Below are 20273 nucleotides of genomic sequence, written 5' to 3'. Positions count from 1 at the left end.
GCAAATGGAGTTGCACAAAGAAGAAGAGAGAGGCAATAAGGCAGAAGAACTGTTTGAAGGCATAATGGCCGAGAATTTGCCAAAAATCATGAAAATCCAGCCAGAGATCCAAGATGCTTAGAGAACCCCAAGCAGGATAAATAACAAAAGAACACACTCATAGTCCAAGATAAAGAGAAAACCCTGAAGGCAGCCAGAGGGCAGGGAGTGGAGGAGGGGAGTGGGTGGGGAGGGGTGGCAAGCCGAGACCCTGAGGGTCCATAGAATTCACAGCAGACTTGTCATAAGCTGAAAGTTTGAAATATCAAGATCCATAGCACGAGATACATGTGACTAAAATGTCACCAGAAAGGGAACATTTTCTAAGTAAGAACTGGACTCTGCAGATGAAGAACTGACTCACTTTTGATAACCAATTCCACCTAAAATGAGAGAAAAATCTTTTCAGATGTGAGTTAATAGCCAAGTTTTGTGGCAGGTATTGAACTATGGAAGAGAGAGTTAGTTGATGTAATTGTTCTAAAAACCTTAAAATAATCACCATGATGGAGAAGGGATCCTCTTCTAAAGCTGGACCATTTGAGGAGGCACAAGTATTTCATTATGCTTATTTGGCTATTATGCAAATGAAGAGAACTATAAATAGGAAACTTTGAAAGTACATTTCCTTATTAAGAGCTTGATTGTTAGGTGCTATGTAGAACTGTTGAGCTATAATTTCTGTCTCCTAAGAACTTATAAATCTAAAACAGGCCATATTTGCTGAATATGTAGCTAAAACAGTAAAATGTAAGTAAAGTTTGTCAAAGTCAATGATTATTGTATTACACAGGACAACTGTAATAGTAAATTATAGTAGCTACCATTTACTCAGCATCTACTCTGTTGAACCTCACATAGTATGTTTTAAAAATACATTCTGGTCAATTCTCATCTAATTCTGCAAAAAGATAATACATTTTGTCAATGAGGAAAGTGTGTCATGGAGAAGTTCGGTACATTGCCCGACATTATGCCGCCAAATTGGTAAGTGGCACAGTTAGGATTCAGACTTGGAGAGAAAGAAAAAAAAGGATTCAGACTTGGTTTGGTCTGGCTCCAAAACATATTCTCTTTCCTTTACATGCCAGTGAAGCATAATAATGGAAGTTCACAGTCAGAAGGGTGTTGGTTTAAGGCTCTCGGTTCTCCTTTGAAGGGTTCAAGAAGAAGTTTCCTGGAGGGAATGGTATTTCTGGATTTATGGGATGATATGAAGTAGCCATTTCAGCAGACAGAAGTTAAGGATCCTGGAAACAGCCTGAAAGGCCCAAGACAGCTGTCCAGCTGTGCCATTTCTTATGCCATCATTCATTCTTCACTCTAGTCAATTTGAATTTTATTCTTGATTTACAACATTCTTAGTCTGCAAGTAGGATTCCTCTTAATCTTGAATGAATATGACTGTGTCCAGATCCCAAGGAGAACCGAGAATGACATGCCATGTCAGGATGGGCGCTTTAGTGAAGTGTTTTGTACTGTGGAAGTTACGAAGATTGAAATAGTCTGATAAAAAAATGTGGTCTATGATATGGTGAAAGAGTTATTACTTCTGATGCCATGAACTTTGATGAATTTTCAATTTAAATAATTCCAATATCATTTGAGGTTCAGGTGTTTTAAATACATTTACACACACACACATATATATATATATATATATATAAAACCTGTCAGCTTCGATATATTCATTTTCTGTTTCTTCAGTATATCAAATGTGAGAGACAATTGTCTCTTTAGGAGACAATAATGTGAAACAGCTGTGCTACTCACTAGATAGATCCACTTGTGGAATGACAGCAAAAATTAAATTTTTTTCAATATTGGTTGTCATACCTCTGGTTGGTAAAGTGATATCTACAGAAGAAAATCTTAACCAGGAAACATTTTTCTAATTTGAAATTTAAGATTTAACTTCTAAATATTTTTATTAAAAAATTCTCATGTAACTTGAAAATTAGTTTTTATGGTATTTAAGTTTTCACCTTATTTTTGTTAAAAAAAAAAGGATGTACTTTTCAAGAGAATAATATAAATATATAAAGGCATACTTCATTTTACTATACTTTGCTTCATTGGGATTTGCAGTTAACTACATTTTTTACTGACTGAAGTTTTGTAGCAACTTTATACCAAGCAAGTGTGTTGGTGCCTTATTTTCAACTGTGTTTGTTCACGTTATGTTTCTGTGCCACATTTTGATAATTCTTGCAATATTTCAGACTTTCATTTTACTGCATTTGTTACGGTGAGCTGTGGTCAGTGATTTCGACTCACTGAAAGCTTAGACGATGGTTAGCATTTTTTAGCAATGACGTATTTTTAGGTTAAGATATATACATTGTTTATTTAGACATAATGCTATTGTACACTGAATAGACTATGGTGTAAATATAACTTTATATGCACCGGGAGACCAAACAATTCATTGGACTCTATTGTGATACTCGCTTTGTCTGCAAACCAGATCTGCAGTATCTCTAAGTTCTGCTTTTAACTGTTCCAACAGCTGAAATGCATTTGTTAATCTCAATTGACTAAGAGCCAAATCAGCTTTTTATTTATTTTTATTTTTTTCAGTTTTTATTCAAGTTTCAGGCCGTTAACATACAGTGCAATCTTAGTTTCAGGTGTATAATATAGTGATTCAGCACTTCCTTACAACATCTGGTGCTCATCACAAGTATACTACTCATTAATCCCCCGAACTAGATTTTTTAAAAAGATTTTATTTATTTATTTGACAGACAGAGATCGCAAGTAGGCAGAGAGGCAGGCAGACTTTGCTTTGAACTAGTCTACCAAGATTGTACTTACCTTCTATATGTTTCCGTATATTTTTGGTAGACATTCCTTGAATTTACTACAGTATGTATAATAGGCCTTGAATACATAATTTTTAGGAGGTTTTCTTGTACTTAACCATTTATTTTGAAATAATTAGATTCTTGGGAAGTTGCAAAAAATAACACAGACTCACTTCCCCCAGTAGTAATTTTTTCTATAACTATAGAATGTGTTTCCTTTTATTACGTAAATTTTGATGAACTGTGTTTTTAGCTGTCCCTGTTCTTATGTGCTGTCTTTCTTTACATCTTTTGTTTTTTTTTTTGTAAACTGGACAAGGAAGGAATTAAGCTTGATTAAATTTGTCCCTTTAATGTTAGCCATTTCTGTGTGGGTTTGAATCTGAGGTTGCACCCTCACAATAAGTAAGCTACTTCGAATGGAAAGGGGTTATGTTGGGTTTAGCTCTTAGATCCATTACTCGGCATTTCCATATGATTATCTACAGAGCAGAAGTAGTAAACCTTTCAAAGATGCCTGACCACTGCTGTGGGCCCTGGGGGCTGCTTGTTTCCCAATAAGCAGGGGCACCTTCCTACCCTCACCATCTCCCACTGCTGATCTGACCTTCCTCCTCACCCACTTGCTGTTCCCTCATCTGCCTAATCCTCAGTTCTGCCCATATGCCAGTCCAGACTGGGATCCCAGGGTTCTCCCAGGGCTGATGATTCTGCACTTCTCCGTGGACCACTCTCCACAACTTCGTCCAACCTCCTTAGGCCTGGGCATCCATCTCCTCTCACAGCTTCCTGCCTGACGGCCCATCCATGGGAGCCCGACGCTTGAGTCTCCTCCCTCTTGGGGTCTGTGCCACTTCTCCTGCCTGTTCAGGAACCTTGCATTCCTGATTCAGGAGTCATTGTCTCTTCTGTCTACATCCGCAGTCTTTGTCCCTGTAGGGTTCATTGGCATCAGCATTTCTTAAGCTTGCTTGTACATTTTCTAAGCTCAGACGGGACTTCCCTCTCCCCCTCGTTCCTTCTGTGGTACTGCCTTACCCTCTGCACCTCTGGGGCACACTCCCGGGAATAGTGCTGTGTGTTGGTTCTCACCTCCCACTCGGTTCCAGCCCTCTCCATGGCACCCCTGCCCCAGCACTCTGGCTGTGGCTTTTATTACTGATGTGCGTCACTGGTGCACTACCTATAGCTTCCTGGGTTTTTTCCTAACCCACTTCTGCCTTCCTCCTCTCCAGCGTCTACACGGCAGCCAAAAGAACCTTTTAAAAACACAGATCGGACCTTATTACTTCGTCGTTTAGAACTCCCCAGTGGCTTACCGTGAGTCAGAGTCTGAGGGCGGAGACCAGTGTCCCTGCTTTGCTCCCACCTGGCTCTCCAGCTTGCTGGAACCCTGCTTTCCTGCCTGTCTGGGGCTTCCTCTCCACCCGCCAAGGGCCCTCTCCTCTTCTGCCTCCACACACAGCGTCTCTTCTGCCTGGGACGCTTCTTTCTCCCTGCAGCCCATCCCTTTTTCCTTAATGCCTGTTCACTGTGTGGGTCTCACGTCTACCTGCGTTCCTCAGTTAAGCCTTTTTAGATCGTGGCTCTCCTACAGATCTGCACTGCTTTTCCGTCTTAGTGCTTATGATAGTTGTTGACTCTTGTTAAAATTGTGCTTACATGGGGGATGCCAGCCGAGGAAGTTCATGGGACCAGGACCCTGTCTGTTGGCCATTTTCTGTCCCTGAGACCTAATACAGTGCTCACCCACAGTGTTTTTCATTGTTGGAAAAATGAGAAAACGACATCCTTCCACATACCTTTTTTTTTTTTTTAAATGAAAACAGAACTATTAAAGTTTTGCAAGGCATGAACAATCCAAGTATAGCACAAGTCATGTCAGCTGAAGATATAATATAAAGTGAGGTTTAACGAAATTGAGCATTCTGATAGAGGCATTTAGCATTTATGACTTAACTAAATATTGACTTTTAAAAATTCTGTCTGAGGAAATTTTTGTTTTATACAAGATGGCTGCCCCTGGTGTGAGAAAGCCCCAGGCCTTTCCACCTGTGTCAGAATCTACACTGTATAACCTCCTTCAATCCATGTCTTAATTCCTTAAAATTTCCTTTTTTGCCTGGTATGCCTTTCTTATAGCCAAACAGGAAGAAGAGAGAATAGGCTTTGTTGTTGTCTGAGCCTTCATCATGTACTGCTGTAGGCTTTCACTTAAGCCTTTCTTAAACGATCATTCTAGTGTTCATTCGTTCCTTCTGGAAAGATTTATGGAGTGTCTCCTGTAGGCTGGGCACTCTAAGGGGATACATGTAAATATGGTAGTGCCCAGACCCCTGTCCAGCAGACAGCTCACGGTGGTCATTTGTGGGTGGTTAATTTACACAACAGTAGTGCTAGGAACCTGCCCCAGGTGTCTTCTGGGATGGGTTTCCCTGTAGAGGGGCTTTTAGCTTCATTTAGATTATACATAGAATTGTATAAAGTGGTAGCTCTCTTCAGTAAAGATCAATATTAATGATGTTAAAGTAGAGTAAGGTGACTGAAGTGTTTCCTTGACTACATTATTAGTGCTTTCTAAGCGAATATGTGATGTTATGTGATTAGGCCTAATTAGTCTCGAGGAGGAAGCCTTAAATCAAATAGGGTCATTAAACTGAGTTTCCAAGCTCTGCAATTCTTTCAGGTTGGAGAATAAAAGAGTGTGCAATTCATTATTATGGTTATTTGTTAGGATATCAGTTCAGCTTTAATACTGGCCGACACCATGGATTATCATCTATTTCTCCACACTTGACTTCTTTATTCCTATCAGCCGTTATTAGGTGCATTTAAAAGTTAACAGAGCACTTGAACAGGCTTTCACTGGTAACAAAGAACAGAAAAAGCAATCAATTTTACTAGGTTTTTTTTTTCTTTTCTAAGGTTTTAAACAGATTTTAAAAGATCTATGCCACTATCTTAGTTCCCTGTAGTGCTGTATTTTTCCTGTATGGACCCTAATTTGACAGGCACCGTGACTAAATTCAGTAATTCATTTATTCGTTTGTTGTCATTTTTAACTTTCCTACCCCATAAGCACACAGTGCAGCGACTTATTAAACAACTTACTCACATATATATTCTTTTGTTTTTCAAGTCACTGCCCAAAAATATGGTGTCTCGACTTTGTGAATCGAAAAAGGTGTGTGCTGCTGCCGATATGCAACTTCAGGTATGTATGTACCTTTGTTCTGAAGTTTTTCAGAGTGATTATTCAAAATAAATATATAACTTTAAATTCTTGCCAGTGCTACACATTTATTATAATAATTATGCTTCTAAGACATCTTTCATCTGAGTTCAAAGAACTTGACCCAAACCGACTCACTCAGTCCTCAGACTATCCTTGTGAAGTGGATGTTAAATAAGGTTATTTCCCATTTTCAGTCGGGAAGATCAAAGCTTGGGAAAGGCACGTGACTTCTAAATCATACATTTCAGCAACCATGTTATATTTTATGTCCCTTTGTATCTTTTTAAAATTTTTTAGTTTTGACGTGAGGTTTAAACAATAGTGACTGTTAGTTTTAGATAATATTCAAAGCCAGTTTTCTAGGTTTCCAGATACAGACTAGAAAGATCTTAGGAACCATATGGATGTCAGGTCTACATGATACCAGATGTTTCGGTTACTTGTAATTCCTGAGATTGTTTATGGAATCCTTACTCTTCATCGGGTCTTGAGAATTCTGTAAACACAGCCCAAATACCCATCTTTCATCTCAGGCAATATTCATTTTATAGTGATCCAGCTACCTGTTTAAAAGTGTGGGCTCCATTTAATTGCTCTATGGTTTTGTAAAATTCAGCCCTTATGAACTCTGTTTATGTTATACCTTAAAATATATATTTGAAGAAAAGGTACACTATAGAAAAACTGTTTATTTATATTTGATTTATATTAATGTCTCTGCATATCAATGTAATTTTAGAAGGACCTCTGAATTATTTAAAAAATTAGCATTACTCAGCAAAAGTCTTTCAATTTGCTGATATCTATAGTAGAAGTCCTACCTTTTAAAAACCTGGGTTGTGGCTTTCTTTTTGAATATTTGTTCTGAAGATTTTCCTTTAAAATGGAAAACCAACCTTTCCTTCCTTCCCCCCCAAATGAATAACCCCCTAAGAGACAGAGGAAGAGAAAGGAGAGGGGGGCAGATTCTTGCCAGAGCAGCAACCCGTGCCAGCTTTCCTATTCCACAATAGCCCCCTTGTACAGTGCAGACAAATAAGGGTGGAAAGGAAGTGAATTGTTCCAGGTTTCTAAGGGGGTATACACAATGTTCTTAAAATTGCAATTTTTTTCCTCTTGTGCATTGTTTTAAAAATAAGCTCCTGTTTTTCTGTTGCTATAAGGCTATTGGTCTCCCTGGGTGGGCAAATAGGCTCATCACTTTAGAATTGTTTGTTTTATCAGCAAATAAGCATGAAACACATGCACATTTCATTTATTTTGCTCTGTTTTTATCATTAAAAAATTCAATCCATGTTTATGCCTTTCATTTGCGGAAGTCTTAACTATAGGAATGAAACTTTTAAATTCCGATTTGTTTATAGATTGGCAAAGAAAAAACAAAAAACAAAACACCTTAGTGGAAGTTAGAATTTAAGTTGCAGTTCCTAATAACCTACTCTCTTAGAATATAGACAAGATGCGGATGAGTAATTTTGGCTTCTCTGATTACTTTATGCGTTGTTACTCATTATAGAATATGGAATTGAAAGAGCTGTATTTAGCTATATGTTTAGATTACCAGTTAGAGTAAAGCAATATTTATATTTAGGAAATGTCTGTATTTTTCTAGGGAAGGTTTAAACTTGACTTATAATTTAGAACCATAATTCTATATCTAGATGAAGCCAAGAGCTAGAGGTCATTTAAATTTTTTCTTTTATCCAAACTAATCCTCTGTTCTTTTAAGTCAACAGCTGCACATTCTCTACAAATTCCATTTTTAAATCAGAAAGATACATATCAGAAACATAATTGCATGTCAGAATTTTTTCTTTAAAATAAAGCAAGTTTTCTACTTCCTTGCTTCAGGTGAACTCCAAACAGTGTTAATACTCAAGCCAAATGTTCCAGTGAAAAAGCCCTTTATCTTTACTTCAGATTTGCTCTGTAAAATTTAGTTTTCAGAACTTCATAAGCAACAGATTTCATGTTCAAACTAATGCTTTATTCTTCTATCATGTTTCAATGCCCTGTGTCCTCTCCTCAGAGGTGAGTGATCATTCTCTCCTGGTCACCTCCTTAAGGCAGAACTACCCATGCACGGCAGCTGCTTCCCTGGTATCTCCCAGCACCGGGTGTGGGGGCCAGCTTGGCCCTAGCTCCAGATTTGGCAACAGCTGCACCAGAATTCTTAGGAACATCTGTACTTGCCAGATGAAAGATTGCTGTTCCTTTTCTTCACCTTACCCCATCTATTTCACATTCTGTCCCTTTTCACAAAACTGGGATTTGGACCATTTCACTGCCCTCATTTAAGATATGGCAGGATTCAAGGAAGAGACCAAACAGGATTTATGAGATCAGAAGGTCACAAGTTGTAACTTCATTTTTTTTCATATTTCTAACCATATATTTTATGTATATCTATAGATATCTATGGGCCAAATTCCAGTTTTGTGGTCACAAATTTAATTTACTCCATTGTACATGAAGAGTACCTTACAGATAGTGTCCAAAATTTTTTTAATCTCCTTCATCATAAAACGGTTGAAAGCTTTCCTTTTCATCATCAGTGTGGTCTTAAATGTGGTACAAATATGTCTCAAGCCATATACACTTGAATTTGTAAATGTTTTCAGTTGGTATGTGTAATTATTATTCTGGTATGCTTATAATGTCTTTGGCCCATCACGTCTTAGATGGAAGGATGGACTGCCAAGGCTAAGTGGACATTTTCATCTGTCTAGGTCTTTTATGCCACTCTGGATCAGATCTACCATGGGAAGCACCCGCTGAGGACATCAACCACAGACATTCTCAGGGAAACACAGGAGAAATTTTATGGCTTGCCATACGTTCCAAATACTGTGAGTCTTGCATTTTGATCCTATTGTGTGCCACTGAATGATCCAGTTAGTATCTCTGTCAGAGTGAGTATGTCATGGTCATCTTCCCCTTGCAGAATTTGAAATCCCTACATGTAGGTCAAGGTTTCCAACAGACAAATGCTGGAAATTGCCTGGCCCAGTTAGTATCTCTAACCATCCATTTACATGTGCTTATTTTCTTCCTGTTAGCAGTGTGTTTCTGGATTCCTGGAAAGGTAGGAGGTGAAAATGGTCATTGGAGTTAGTCTGCATTCTTTGTTGTTATTTTCCTATAATGGTAAAGATGGTTAGTGGTGTAAGATGAATGTGATGATCAGCCCCTAATCATTTTCATTGCAAAGGAAATTGACATTTGTTGAGTACTTATTTGTATCAGGGATTATAATAGAAGTTTTGCATATCCTATCTCACTTAGTATGGCCAGATTAGAAAGTGGGAGCATTATTGATTGCTCGGTGCCAGACTAGGTGCCAGACTCTACTTGCTTTGCAAGAGAACCTCGAATTTCACTCTCAAACCTGTAAATTAGATAATATCACCATATTTGGGGCTTATAGTGAGGCTTACCTGTTTTCTCTGAGATCATTTAGGTTGCGTTGGGGTTCATGAAATCATGCTGGGGGGAGGCTGGGTGTGGCAGAGAGAGTGTTGGCTGGTGCAGTTAGCAATGCGACTGACACTTACTTAGGACTCTGAGTTGCAGCTGGTCGAAACCCAACTCCTATTTCTTGAGCTGAAAAGGGAATTTATTGAGTCTCATAACTGGAAGGTGCAAGGGTGTATTTGGTTTCAGGTAAGTTGGATCTCGTTAGTTCTTACACACCATTCGTTCGAAATGTTTTTCTTTCTTTCCATTTCTCCGGTCTGTCTTTTTTGGGATTCATTTTGTTCTCAGGCAGGCAGCCCTGATGAGGTGTTGTGGTGGCTACTGGTAGGGCCTGGTTTATATTCTTCCAGCTTAGCCAGTTTGATAGAGAATGAATTTGAAGATACTTCGTAAACTTTAAAATGCTGAGGAAAGGCTCGTCAGTTAAGGCTAATTGTCCAGTGGATCTTCAGGTCCTGATACTCAAACGTACGTGGGAACAATTCACATTGACTAGACAAGTAAAGTAACAGTGCATTTTGTCTTTATAGTACTTCGTATGTGGACCACATCTTCCTTATCCATTTGTCTGTTGAAGGGCATAAGGAAGATGTGGTCCATATACAGTATGGAGTATTGTGCCTCCATCAGAAAGGATGAATACCCAACTTTAGCAGCAACATGGACGGGACTGGAAGAGATTATGCTGAGTGAAATAAGTCAAGCAGAGAGAGTCAATTTTCATATGGTTTCACTTACTTGTGGACATAACAAATAGCATGGAGGACAAGGGGAGATGGAGAGGAGAAGGGAGTTGAGGGAAATTGGAAGGGGAGATGAACCATGAAAGACTATGGACTCTGAAAAACAATCTGAGGGGAACCAGGTGGTGGGTATTAGGGCATGGATTGCATGGAGCACTGGGTGTGGTGCAAAAACAATGAATACTGTTACGCTGAAAAGAAATTAAAAAAAAAAATAGGGATGAATTTCAGAAATATGCCAAAAGAAAGAAGCCAGACACCAGAGTACAAAGGCACAAAGGAGCCTTTTGGAGGAAAGGAAAGATTCTATATGCCCTCTGTGATGGCTAAACAGGGTTATTTTTCAGTGAAATATGGGTGGGGGATGGGGGATGAATATTAAGAAGCACTTGTGAAGAGCACTGAGTGTTGTTTGTACATGATCAACCACTGAATTCTACCTCTGAAACCAATATTGCACTGTGTTGACTAACTAGAATTTAAATAAAACTTTGAGGGAAAAGAAAAGTTAAAAAAAAAAACAACTTCATAGGAGTAGTTTTGGTTGTCTTAGAAGCTTAGTCATGTGCCCCAAATATATAATGATAGTCATGCTACATACCTATTTTTGACCTTATATGTAATTTATTGTTCTAAGGCCGTGTATTACTGAGCTCTGGATTTTCTATATTAGTGAAAATCTGTGGTAATGAGGATAAGCTGACTCTTCCTTTTGAGAAAATATACAGGTTTATCTCTTCGCTGGTATTGTCTCCTTTGTTTATTGTCAGTAGCCGTAGCCCTTTGAGTACATTGTTTTAAGTGGTCTTTAGAAGAAGCATAGCTACATTTAGAGAAGAAAGACTCTTTTTTTTTTTTTTTTTTAAGATTTTATTTACTTGTCAGAGAGAGAGAGAGAATGAGCACGCACAAGCAGGCAGAGTGGCAGGCAGAGGTAGAGAGAGAAGCAGGCTCCCCACTGAGCAAGGAGTCTGATGCAGGACTCCATCCTAGGATCATGGCCTAAGCTGAAGGCAGTGGCTTAAGCGACTGAGCCACCCAGGCATCCTGAAGAAAGATTTTTAAGGCTTGTTGTCGTTGTCATCTTTTTCTGTTTTTTGTTTTTTTCAAAGAAACAGAGCTTGTTTAAGGTTTGCATAAGTATTCTTTTCTTCCTACTTAGAAACTTCTGCATTTTCTCATTCAATTCATCACCAAGCTTATAACAAACATTTCCATAAAAATAAAAAATAAGTTGAGGATACTCATTGGAATTCTTCAGCGCAGCATTCATCAGGGCAATAAGACAGGAAAAGAAAAAAATAAAAGCGTTAGAAAGGAAGTAACAAAACCGTCATTATTTGCAGATGATTGATTGTTTGCTGAGAAAATCCCAAGTATGTATACATAAATTAGTGACATTAATGAGAAGTTTGAAACTTTTTTGGATAAACAATGTATAAAAATTAATATTCCATCTCTGTTTATCATCAACAAACTGAAAAACAATTTTAAAGATACCATTGTGGAAATAAAAAGAGGATGAGATACCTACTAAAAAAAAATCTAAAATAAGAACAAATATAATTAAGATGTCTACTACCCAAAGCAGTCTATGGATTTAATGCAATCCCTCTCAAAATACCACAGTAGTTTTTCACAGAGCTAGAAAAGAAATCCTAAAATTTGTATGGAATTAAAAAGACCCAAATTGCCAAAGCAATCCTGAAAAAGAAAGCAAACATGGAGGCATCACAATTTGACTTCAAGTTGTATTACAAAGGTGTAGTCATGAAGATAGTGTGGTACTGGCACGAGCACAGACACATAGATCAGTGGAACAGAATAGAAAACCCAGAAATGAATCCACAGCTTTATGGTCAACTAATCTTCAACAAAGCAGGAAAGAATATCCAGTGGGAAGAAGACAGTCTCTTCAGTAAATGGTGTTGGAAAAACTGGACAGCCACGTGCAGAAGAATGAAATTGGACCACTTTCTTATACCATATACAAAAATAAATTAAAAATGGTTAGAAGACCTAAATGTGAGATAGGAAACCATCAAAATCCTAGAGGAGAACATATACAGTAACCTTTTTGACCCTGACCATTGAAACTTCTTACTAGACATGTCTCCTGAGGCAAGGGAAACAAAAGTAAAAATAAGCTATTGGGACTTCATCAAATTAAAAAGTTGCTACACAGTGAAGGAAATAACAAAACTAAAAGGCAACCTATGGAATGGAAGGAGATATTTGCAAATGGCATATCTGATAAAAGGTTAGTATCCAAAAATATTTAAAGAACTTATAAAGTTCAATGTCCAAAAACCAAATAATCCAGTAAAAAAAAAAAAAAATGGGCAGAAGACATGAATAGATATTTTCCAAAGAAGACAACCAGATGACAGACACATGAAAAGATTCACAACATCACTCATCAGGGAAATACAAATCAAAATTACAAAGAGTTGGCAACTCATTTAGTCAGAATGGCTAAAATGAACAACTGAGGAAACAACAGGTGTTGGCAAGGATGCGGAGAATGGGGAACATTTTATTTTTTATTTTTTAAAAAAGATTTTATTTATTTAACAGAGAGAGAAATCACAAGTAGGCAGAGAGGCAGGCAGAGGGGGAAGGGGGAAGCAGCCCCCCTGCTGAGCAGAGAGCCCGATGCAGGGCTCAATTCCAGGACCCTGAGATCATGACCTGAGTGGAAGGCAGAGGCTTAACCCACTGAGCTTCCCATGTACCCAGAAAGGGGAATCTTTTTTTTGTTTTTTGTTTGTTTGCTTTCTTTTTCTTCCAATTTTATTGAGATATAATTAACAACATTATATTAGTTTAAGATGTACAACATAAAGTGGTTTGGCATATGTTGATATTGCCAAATAATGACCACCACAGTAAGTTCAGTTAACACCACACACAGTTATAAATTTTTCTTCCTGTGAGATCATTTAAGATCTACTCTCTTAGCAACTTTCATATATACAAAACAGTATTGTTAACCATGGTCACCATGCTGTACATGACATCCCCAGGACTAATTTTTTTTAATTAATATATAATGTATTATTAGCCCCAGGGGTACAGGTCTGTGAATCGTCAGGCTTACACACTTCACAGCACTCACTATAACACATACCTTCCCCAATGTCCATAACTCAACCACCCTCTCCCTATCCCCCTCCCCCCACTACCCTCAGTTTGTTTTGTGAGATTAAGAGTCTCTTATTAAAAGGTTCCTTTTAATACTGTTGGTAAGATTGTAGACTGGTATAGCCACTGTGGAAAGCAGTGTGGAGGTTCATCAAAAAGTTAAATATAGAACTACCCTATGATCTAGCAATTATATGACTAGGTATTTACCCTAAGGATACAAAAGTACTGATTTGAAGGGATATATGCACTCCCATGTTCATAGCAACAATATCAACAATAGCCAAATTATGGAAAGAGATGAATGTCCACCAACTGATGAATGGATAGAGAAGCTGTGGGGTGTGTGTGTGTGTGTGTGTGCACGCACACACACACACACACACACACACACACACTGGAATATTACTCTGCCATCAAAAAGAATGAAATCTTGCCATTTGCAGCAATGTGGATAGAGATGGAGGGTATAATGCTAAGTGAAATAAGTCGGTCACAGAAAGACAAATACCACAGGATCTCACTTATATGTGGGATTCACGAAACAAAACAGATGAACACAGTGGGAGAAGAAAAAGAGTCAAACCAAGAAACAGACTCTTAACTATACAGAAGAAACTGAAGATTACTGGGGGGAAGTGGATGGGGAAATAGGTTAATAGATGGTGGGGAGTAAGGAGTGCACACACTGTGATGAGCATGGGGTATTGTATGTAAGTATTGAATCACCATATTGTACATCTGAAGCTAATAGTACACTGTAGGTTAACTAACTGGAATTTAAATAAAAGCGTGAAAAAAAATTTAAAATAAAAAGTGTATTGTCTTTATTTTCAAAATCCTAAATAAATGAGGAACTGAACCATATTTATAGAGATTTAATACCAAAAAGATATTAATTTTTTTCTCCAATTAATGTGTTATTCTCCAATTAATTTAATGTAATTCTATTGGTTGGTTTGTTTGAGGCTGTACAGTTTTATATGGAAGAGCAATGGCTCAAGAACAGCAAAGGCAGTTTTGAAGAATAGCAGCAAGTTGGTAGACTTGCCCACTTGGGATTAGTGTCCAATTAAGCAGTAGGAGCTGAGGTAGTGGGACGGTGTGGGACAGACAAATAGAACAGAGCCAGTGGAACAGAACCAGAAGCCCAAATGTGGCTTTGACACATGTATGGACTCCTGAGCCTAAACTGGTGGTTGTGTAGAGCTGTGGGCCAAGAAGAGACTAGTCTTTGTTAAAAATGGTGCTGTAAGGATTGATCATCCATATGGATAAGACAAAACTTGTATCTTGATCTCATTCTGCACACAAATATAAAGTGGGTTGAAGACCCAAATGTAAAAAAAAAAAATGTAAAAAAAGTAAAGCTTTAAATTTTTAGAAGATAATACAAAAGGATATCTTTCTGATTGCCACTGTTTTACTTACTCAGACTATTTTATATCTTATTTACAGTGTGAAAGGCATTAGTCATAAGACAAGACTGATAAATTCAACTATATGGAAATTTGAATCTTCTGTTTATCAAAAGAAATGTAAAAAATAGTGAAAGGAAAGCTACAGACTGGAAGTAGGTATTTTCAACACCTATTACTGGGATATTTTCTTTAGTTAGTTATTTACTTTCATTATGGTAAAAAAAAAAAAAACACATAGCATAAAATATACCATCCTGAAAGGATTATATTTGAAGTTCTTTGAATGGGCAAAAGGCATAGATGTGCAGTGAGACATATAAAATGACCTCCAAATTCATCAATGACTGCTAATTCAAACCACATTAGGTTAGCAGCCTATTCTCACCCATCTGGCAAAAAAAAAAAAAAAAAAAAAAAGACAGTTGACTATACCCAGTGTTGATAAGGGTGTGGAGTCACAGGAGTTCTTAACATCTCTGGGTAGGTGTGCACATTTGGTATGGCCTCTTTGGAAAACAGTTGGGCATTATCAGTAACACTGAAGATGGACATTCCCTATGACCCAGCAACACAACTTATATATCCAACCTAGTGTTGTCTTGTTAAGAATAGGAAGGTCTGGGCATCTGGGTGGCTCAGTGGGTTAAGCCTCGGCCTTCGGCTTAGGTCATGATCTCAGGGTCCTGGGATCGAACCCTGCATCGGGCTCTCTGCTCAGCAGGGAGCCTGTTTCCCCCTCTCTCTGTCTGCCTCTGCCTACTTGTGATCTCTCTCTCTGTCAAATTAATTAATTAATTTTAAAAAAAGAATAGGAAGGTTTATAACAGCACTGTTTGTGCACAGAAAAAAAGGAAGAGGTAGAATTCTGGAAAGAACCCAAGTGTCTGTCAATGGAAAATGGGTAAATATTTATTGATCATCCATATGGATAAGACAAAACTTGTATCTTGATCTCATTCTGCACACAAATATATTTATTTATTGACTGGAATACTATTCAGTGGAAATTGAGGGATACGGGCACAATTAAATTTAATAGGCACAATGTCAAGTAAAAAAAATATATATATACATTTATAATAAAGTTCAAAACAATGCAAAACTAAGTTCAATATCGTAGGTAAATACATAAGCAATAAAACTATGAAGAAAAGTGAAGGAATAGTAAGCACAAAGTTCGGATGGTATATACCTCTGGAGCAATGGGTGGGATCATAGAAGTCTTAGAAGTGTCTTATTTCTTAAATTTATTAGTGGGTATAATGTTGATAGTTTCATCATTCTCCCTGCCTTGGTAGTATGTAGTAGGAAATGAGTATGTAGAAGATATTTCTAAATGTTAAGAGGTTATTTTGGCTGCAACATACGTGGTAAAGAATGGATTTAGGGAGACCAGTTGGGAAGTTACTCAGGGGCCAGGATAGAGCTGGTGGTTTGAACGAGGAAAGTGGCGTGGAGAAGGTAAGACTGAAGTAGATGGGACAATTGTAGAAGGCAGAATGTTTAAACATTCTGGTGGTTAGCTGGACGTGGACATGGAGGAAATGGAGAATGGAGAATGACTGCGGGTTTAACATGAGTATTGACCAGGGAGGGGGGCTTCAGAGCATTCTGCCTTACCGACCGGAAGAGTGACAATTTTCCTATAACTTATCTCCAGAAAGTGTTTCTTTCAAATGAATCCTTTTATTCCCTCAAATGAAACCATGAGAAAAGGAGAAAATAATTTAAACAACAACCTACGGGGCATCTGGGTGGCTCAGTCATTAAGCATCTGTCTTCAGCTCAGGTCATGATCCCAGCATCCTGGGATCGAGCCCCACATCAGGCTCTCTGCTCAGCAGGGACCTGCTTCCCCCTTTCCAGCTCCCCATACTTGCATTCCCTCTCTCACTATCTCTCTCTGTCATAAATAAATTAAAATCTTAAAAATAATAACCTATTCATAATGTTGATGAGTTTTCATAATGTTGATAGAGACTGCACAAATTATGTGTATGTAACGTGGTCTGAACTTTTAGATGTTGATTATGAATGTGTCCATGTAACATCTCCCTAAGTGCATTAATAGCTCATCTTGGGAATAAAGTTTCCCATCGGTTATGTTTGAGAGGACTCGTTTAAATAACATGAAATGGGCTTCTCTACTGCGGGGCTCCTCAGCATCTGCAGTGAGCTAATGAACATGATGAGTCTCTCATGCTGTGTTCCCAACCTTGCTGACCATGAAAGTCTTCTTGGTTCATTTCTAGGCATTAGCCCCGACTAGGTCATATTTTAGCAAACTCTGCACTTATATTATGCAACTCTTTGACAGGGGAAGCTCCATTAACATTCTGCAATGAATAAGGGGTGCTTGTTTTTCAAGTGAATAAATGGCCTTATTATGTCAGCAATTTGGTAATATTTACGAGAGAGCTAAAGTAGTTTGTATAATATAGGGACAAAATTAATTTGTAATTTTCTTGCTATTTTAGCCCTAGTTTGCGAGGAACCCAAAAAGCTCTTGCTTGGTTGTAGAGGACAACTTTACAGCATGAACCAACAATCTGGTCTTGTACTGTTACCACTTTCATTCTATTCAGAGCATAATGTTTTGTTTACATCTTAACGACCATCTCTTCTCAGAATATTTTGTTTCTAGATGATTATGTATCTCCCCCATTATTAATTCAGAGAGTAGAAAATGCTGTGTTTTTATTTTTGTAATACTCCAGTACTCTGGAGCAGTTCAGAGACAGTCGTGTCTAGGAGAGTCTGGGGCGAAACCTGCTCTAGCCTTATGACCCTTCTGTTCTGTCCTCCTGAGTATTTTTCAAGTTCAAAGTATGAACAACTGACTCTGCTGATAGACTACAGTTTCCCAAGATTTGTTAATGACTCACTTGTGTCTCACCTGTTTGAACTAACTTTGTAGATTTGTGAGCTTTGCTGGTCAAACTGCATCTCAAATGCAGCTCTTCTGGGAATAACAGTATTCTCTGAACGGATCTGCTGCCAGTGAGACCTTCTTGGTCCTTTACCCACCTCATGTTGAAAACAGTCATGTGGGGGCACCTGAGCTGTTAAGTGTCTGATTCTTGGTTTTGGCTCAGGTCATGATCTCATGGGTCCTGGGATCGAGCCCCGAGTCTGGCTCCCCACTCAGTGGGGAGCTTGCTTGAAGATTGTCTCCCTTTGCCCCTCCCCCACTCGTGTGTACACACACACTCTTAAATAAATAAATCTGAGGAAAAGGAAAAAAGAAAACACTGATATGTACAGAACAAGAAAGTCCTGAGGACCTGTCCTTATTTCATGAAAATATCATAATAATATGTCTGAGAAGACTCTTTCTTGTGCATTTTAATTTAAAATTTCCTGTCTTGATTAAAGCTAAAATAAAAGAATACTTTAAGAAAGCACTCTACTGGGATTGAATGACATGTTGATATCTGGTCATTATTCGTGTGAGAACAAACACCAACAAAGAATGTGAAAAGAAGGCACGTTTCTTGTGAATATTATTCCTTCCACGTTGAAAAGCTCCAGTTTTTTAAATCGAGGGACACATTCATGACAGCCCAGTATGACATTGAGTACAAGTAGCAAATGAGTTGTACTTTGCTTGAGGCATGGGGGGATGGGAATGGGTCTGATCTCTACACATTGCTTGCCTGTGCATCTTTCTGGGTGGGCATGTGCTACAGGCTTCTCGGGGAGCATACCTGATTGGCTTCCACATGCTCAAGATGCATCATTTCAAAAAGGCTTCTGTCCCTGGAGATTGATTTCTATTGAGACTTATGTCTATAATGTCTAATTATATGGAAGAGATTTATATAATTCACATTAAGTATAATTATCTATAGCAGACCTTCTCATTATGGTAGCTGGAAGTTGTGTTAAATTTAGTCAGACATATCAAAGAGAAAACATCCTCTTGTGACGTAACATAAAGAAAACCATTTCCAAATCCCAATTTACATCCCAATCTCTAATTCAGTTATGTTCCTTATATTATTATAGATAGCATTTGTAAATTATTTTAAATAATTGATATATTTATAATATATATATATATTTTTTTTTTTATCTTTTTTTTTTTTTTTTTTAATTTTTTATTTTTATAAACATATATTTTTATCCCCAGGGGTACAGGTCTGTGAATCACCAGGTTTACACACTTCACAGCACTCACCAAATCACATACCCTCCCCAATGTCCATAATCCCACCCCCTTCTCCCAAACCCCCTCCCCCCGGCAACCCTCAGTTTGTTTTGTGAGATTAAGAGTCACTTATGGTTTGTCTCCCTCCCAATCCCATCTTGTTTCATTTATTCTTCTACCCACTTAAGCCTCCATGTTGCATCACCACTTCCTCATATCAGGGAGATCATATGATAGTTGTCTTTCTCTGTATTAAGTGCCTACTGAATGCTGTGCACTTCCTAGGAGATGCGGATATAGTACGGATGAAACAGACCAAAATCCTTCCCTCATGGAGCTTATATTAGCAATGGCTTATTTGGGGGTATGTATAGATAATTATCATTCTGCCTGGCTGTCTGTCAAACATTTCATTATTAAGCAAAATATTCTTTGAGCCCCTCAAATTGCTTTGTGAGCAGATGGCCTGAACATAAAAGCTGAAAGATTGAGATATTTTGAAGCATAATACAGCTAACAAAGGATATGTTGAGACCCTGATTTTTTTTTTCATAGGGAAGGGGCTTTGTACCTGAAATATTCATGAGAAAAAGGGGGGGCTTTTGTTTTTTCCATCTGGTTCCAATAGTCTTCCTCAACCTTGCTGATGTGGTATCTCTGATTAGTAAGAATTTGTAAATCCAGCCACCTGGAGGTCAGGCAAAAATTAACAGGTGGCTAGGAAGAGTAGAGGAGTGGTTTAGGGCTTGGATGGGCCATCAGGGCCCTGGGGATGTGGTATTTGATAAGTTGGGAGGTGAGAGAAGAGAAGAAGTGGGGAATGATGTGAAGGAGGACCAGGGTGACATTGAGTGGAACATGGAACACAGGAGGGGTATTTATGGCATGATGAGTGCAAAGATGTTGAGTACAGGTTAAGGTGACAGTAGAATATCCAAGTGGAGATGCCTGTGAGCAGCAGTTGGATCAATGGATTTGAAGCCCAGAAAACAGATCAAGGTTGGAGCTATATAGATTTGAAAGACCATCACCAGAGAGAGAGAGAACTATAAGCTATGGTCATGGACAGCATTGAGCAGGGAGAATTTTCTGAGTAAGATGAAGGGTAATTTAGGAGATGACTTGGGAATATTTTAGCAATGGGCACACAGTGAATCAGCTAATGTGGTTGGAGAAAATCTAATTGGAGTAGTTTTTTTTTTAAGTACCAGCAAAAACCAAAATTTTAAAATACTATTTTCTGTCTCTGCTACTGCA

General features: G+C 38.2%; 1 protein-coding gene across 1 annotated transcript in view; it reads left to right on the top strand.

Moving 5' to 3' along the window:
* Window positions 1-20273, top strand: part of LOC101679652 (mitochondrial intermediate peptidase) — a 174119-nt gene that overhangs the window by 85172 nt on the left and 68674 nt on the right. Inside the window, exons 15-16 of the mRNA XM_004774353.3 lie at window positions 5986-6060; window positions 8811-8930. Coding sequence (XP_004774410.1) covers window positions 5986-6060; window positions 8811-8930 — 195 coding nt within the window. The remainder of the gene's footprint in view (window positions 1-5985; window positions 6061-8810; window positions 8931-20273) is intronic.

The sequence above is a fragment of the Mustela putorius genome, unplaced genomic scaffold, assembly GCF_011764305.1.
Source record: "Mustela putorius furo isolate JIRA1106 unplaced genomic scaffold, ASM1176430v1.1 tig00004035_pilon_pilon_pilon, whole genome shotgun sequence".
Classification (NCBI taxonomy): domain Eukaryota; kingdom Metazoa; phylum Chordata; class Mammalia; order Carnivora; family Mustelidae; genus Mustela; species Mustela putorius.
This window is presented reverse-complemented; position numbering and strand designations above follow the sequence as displayed.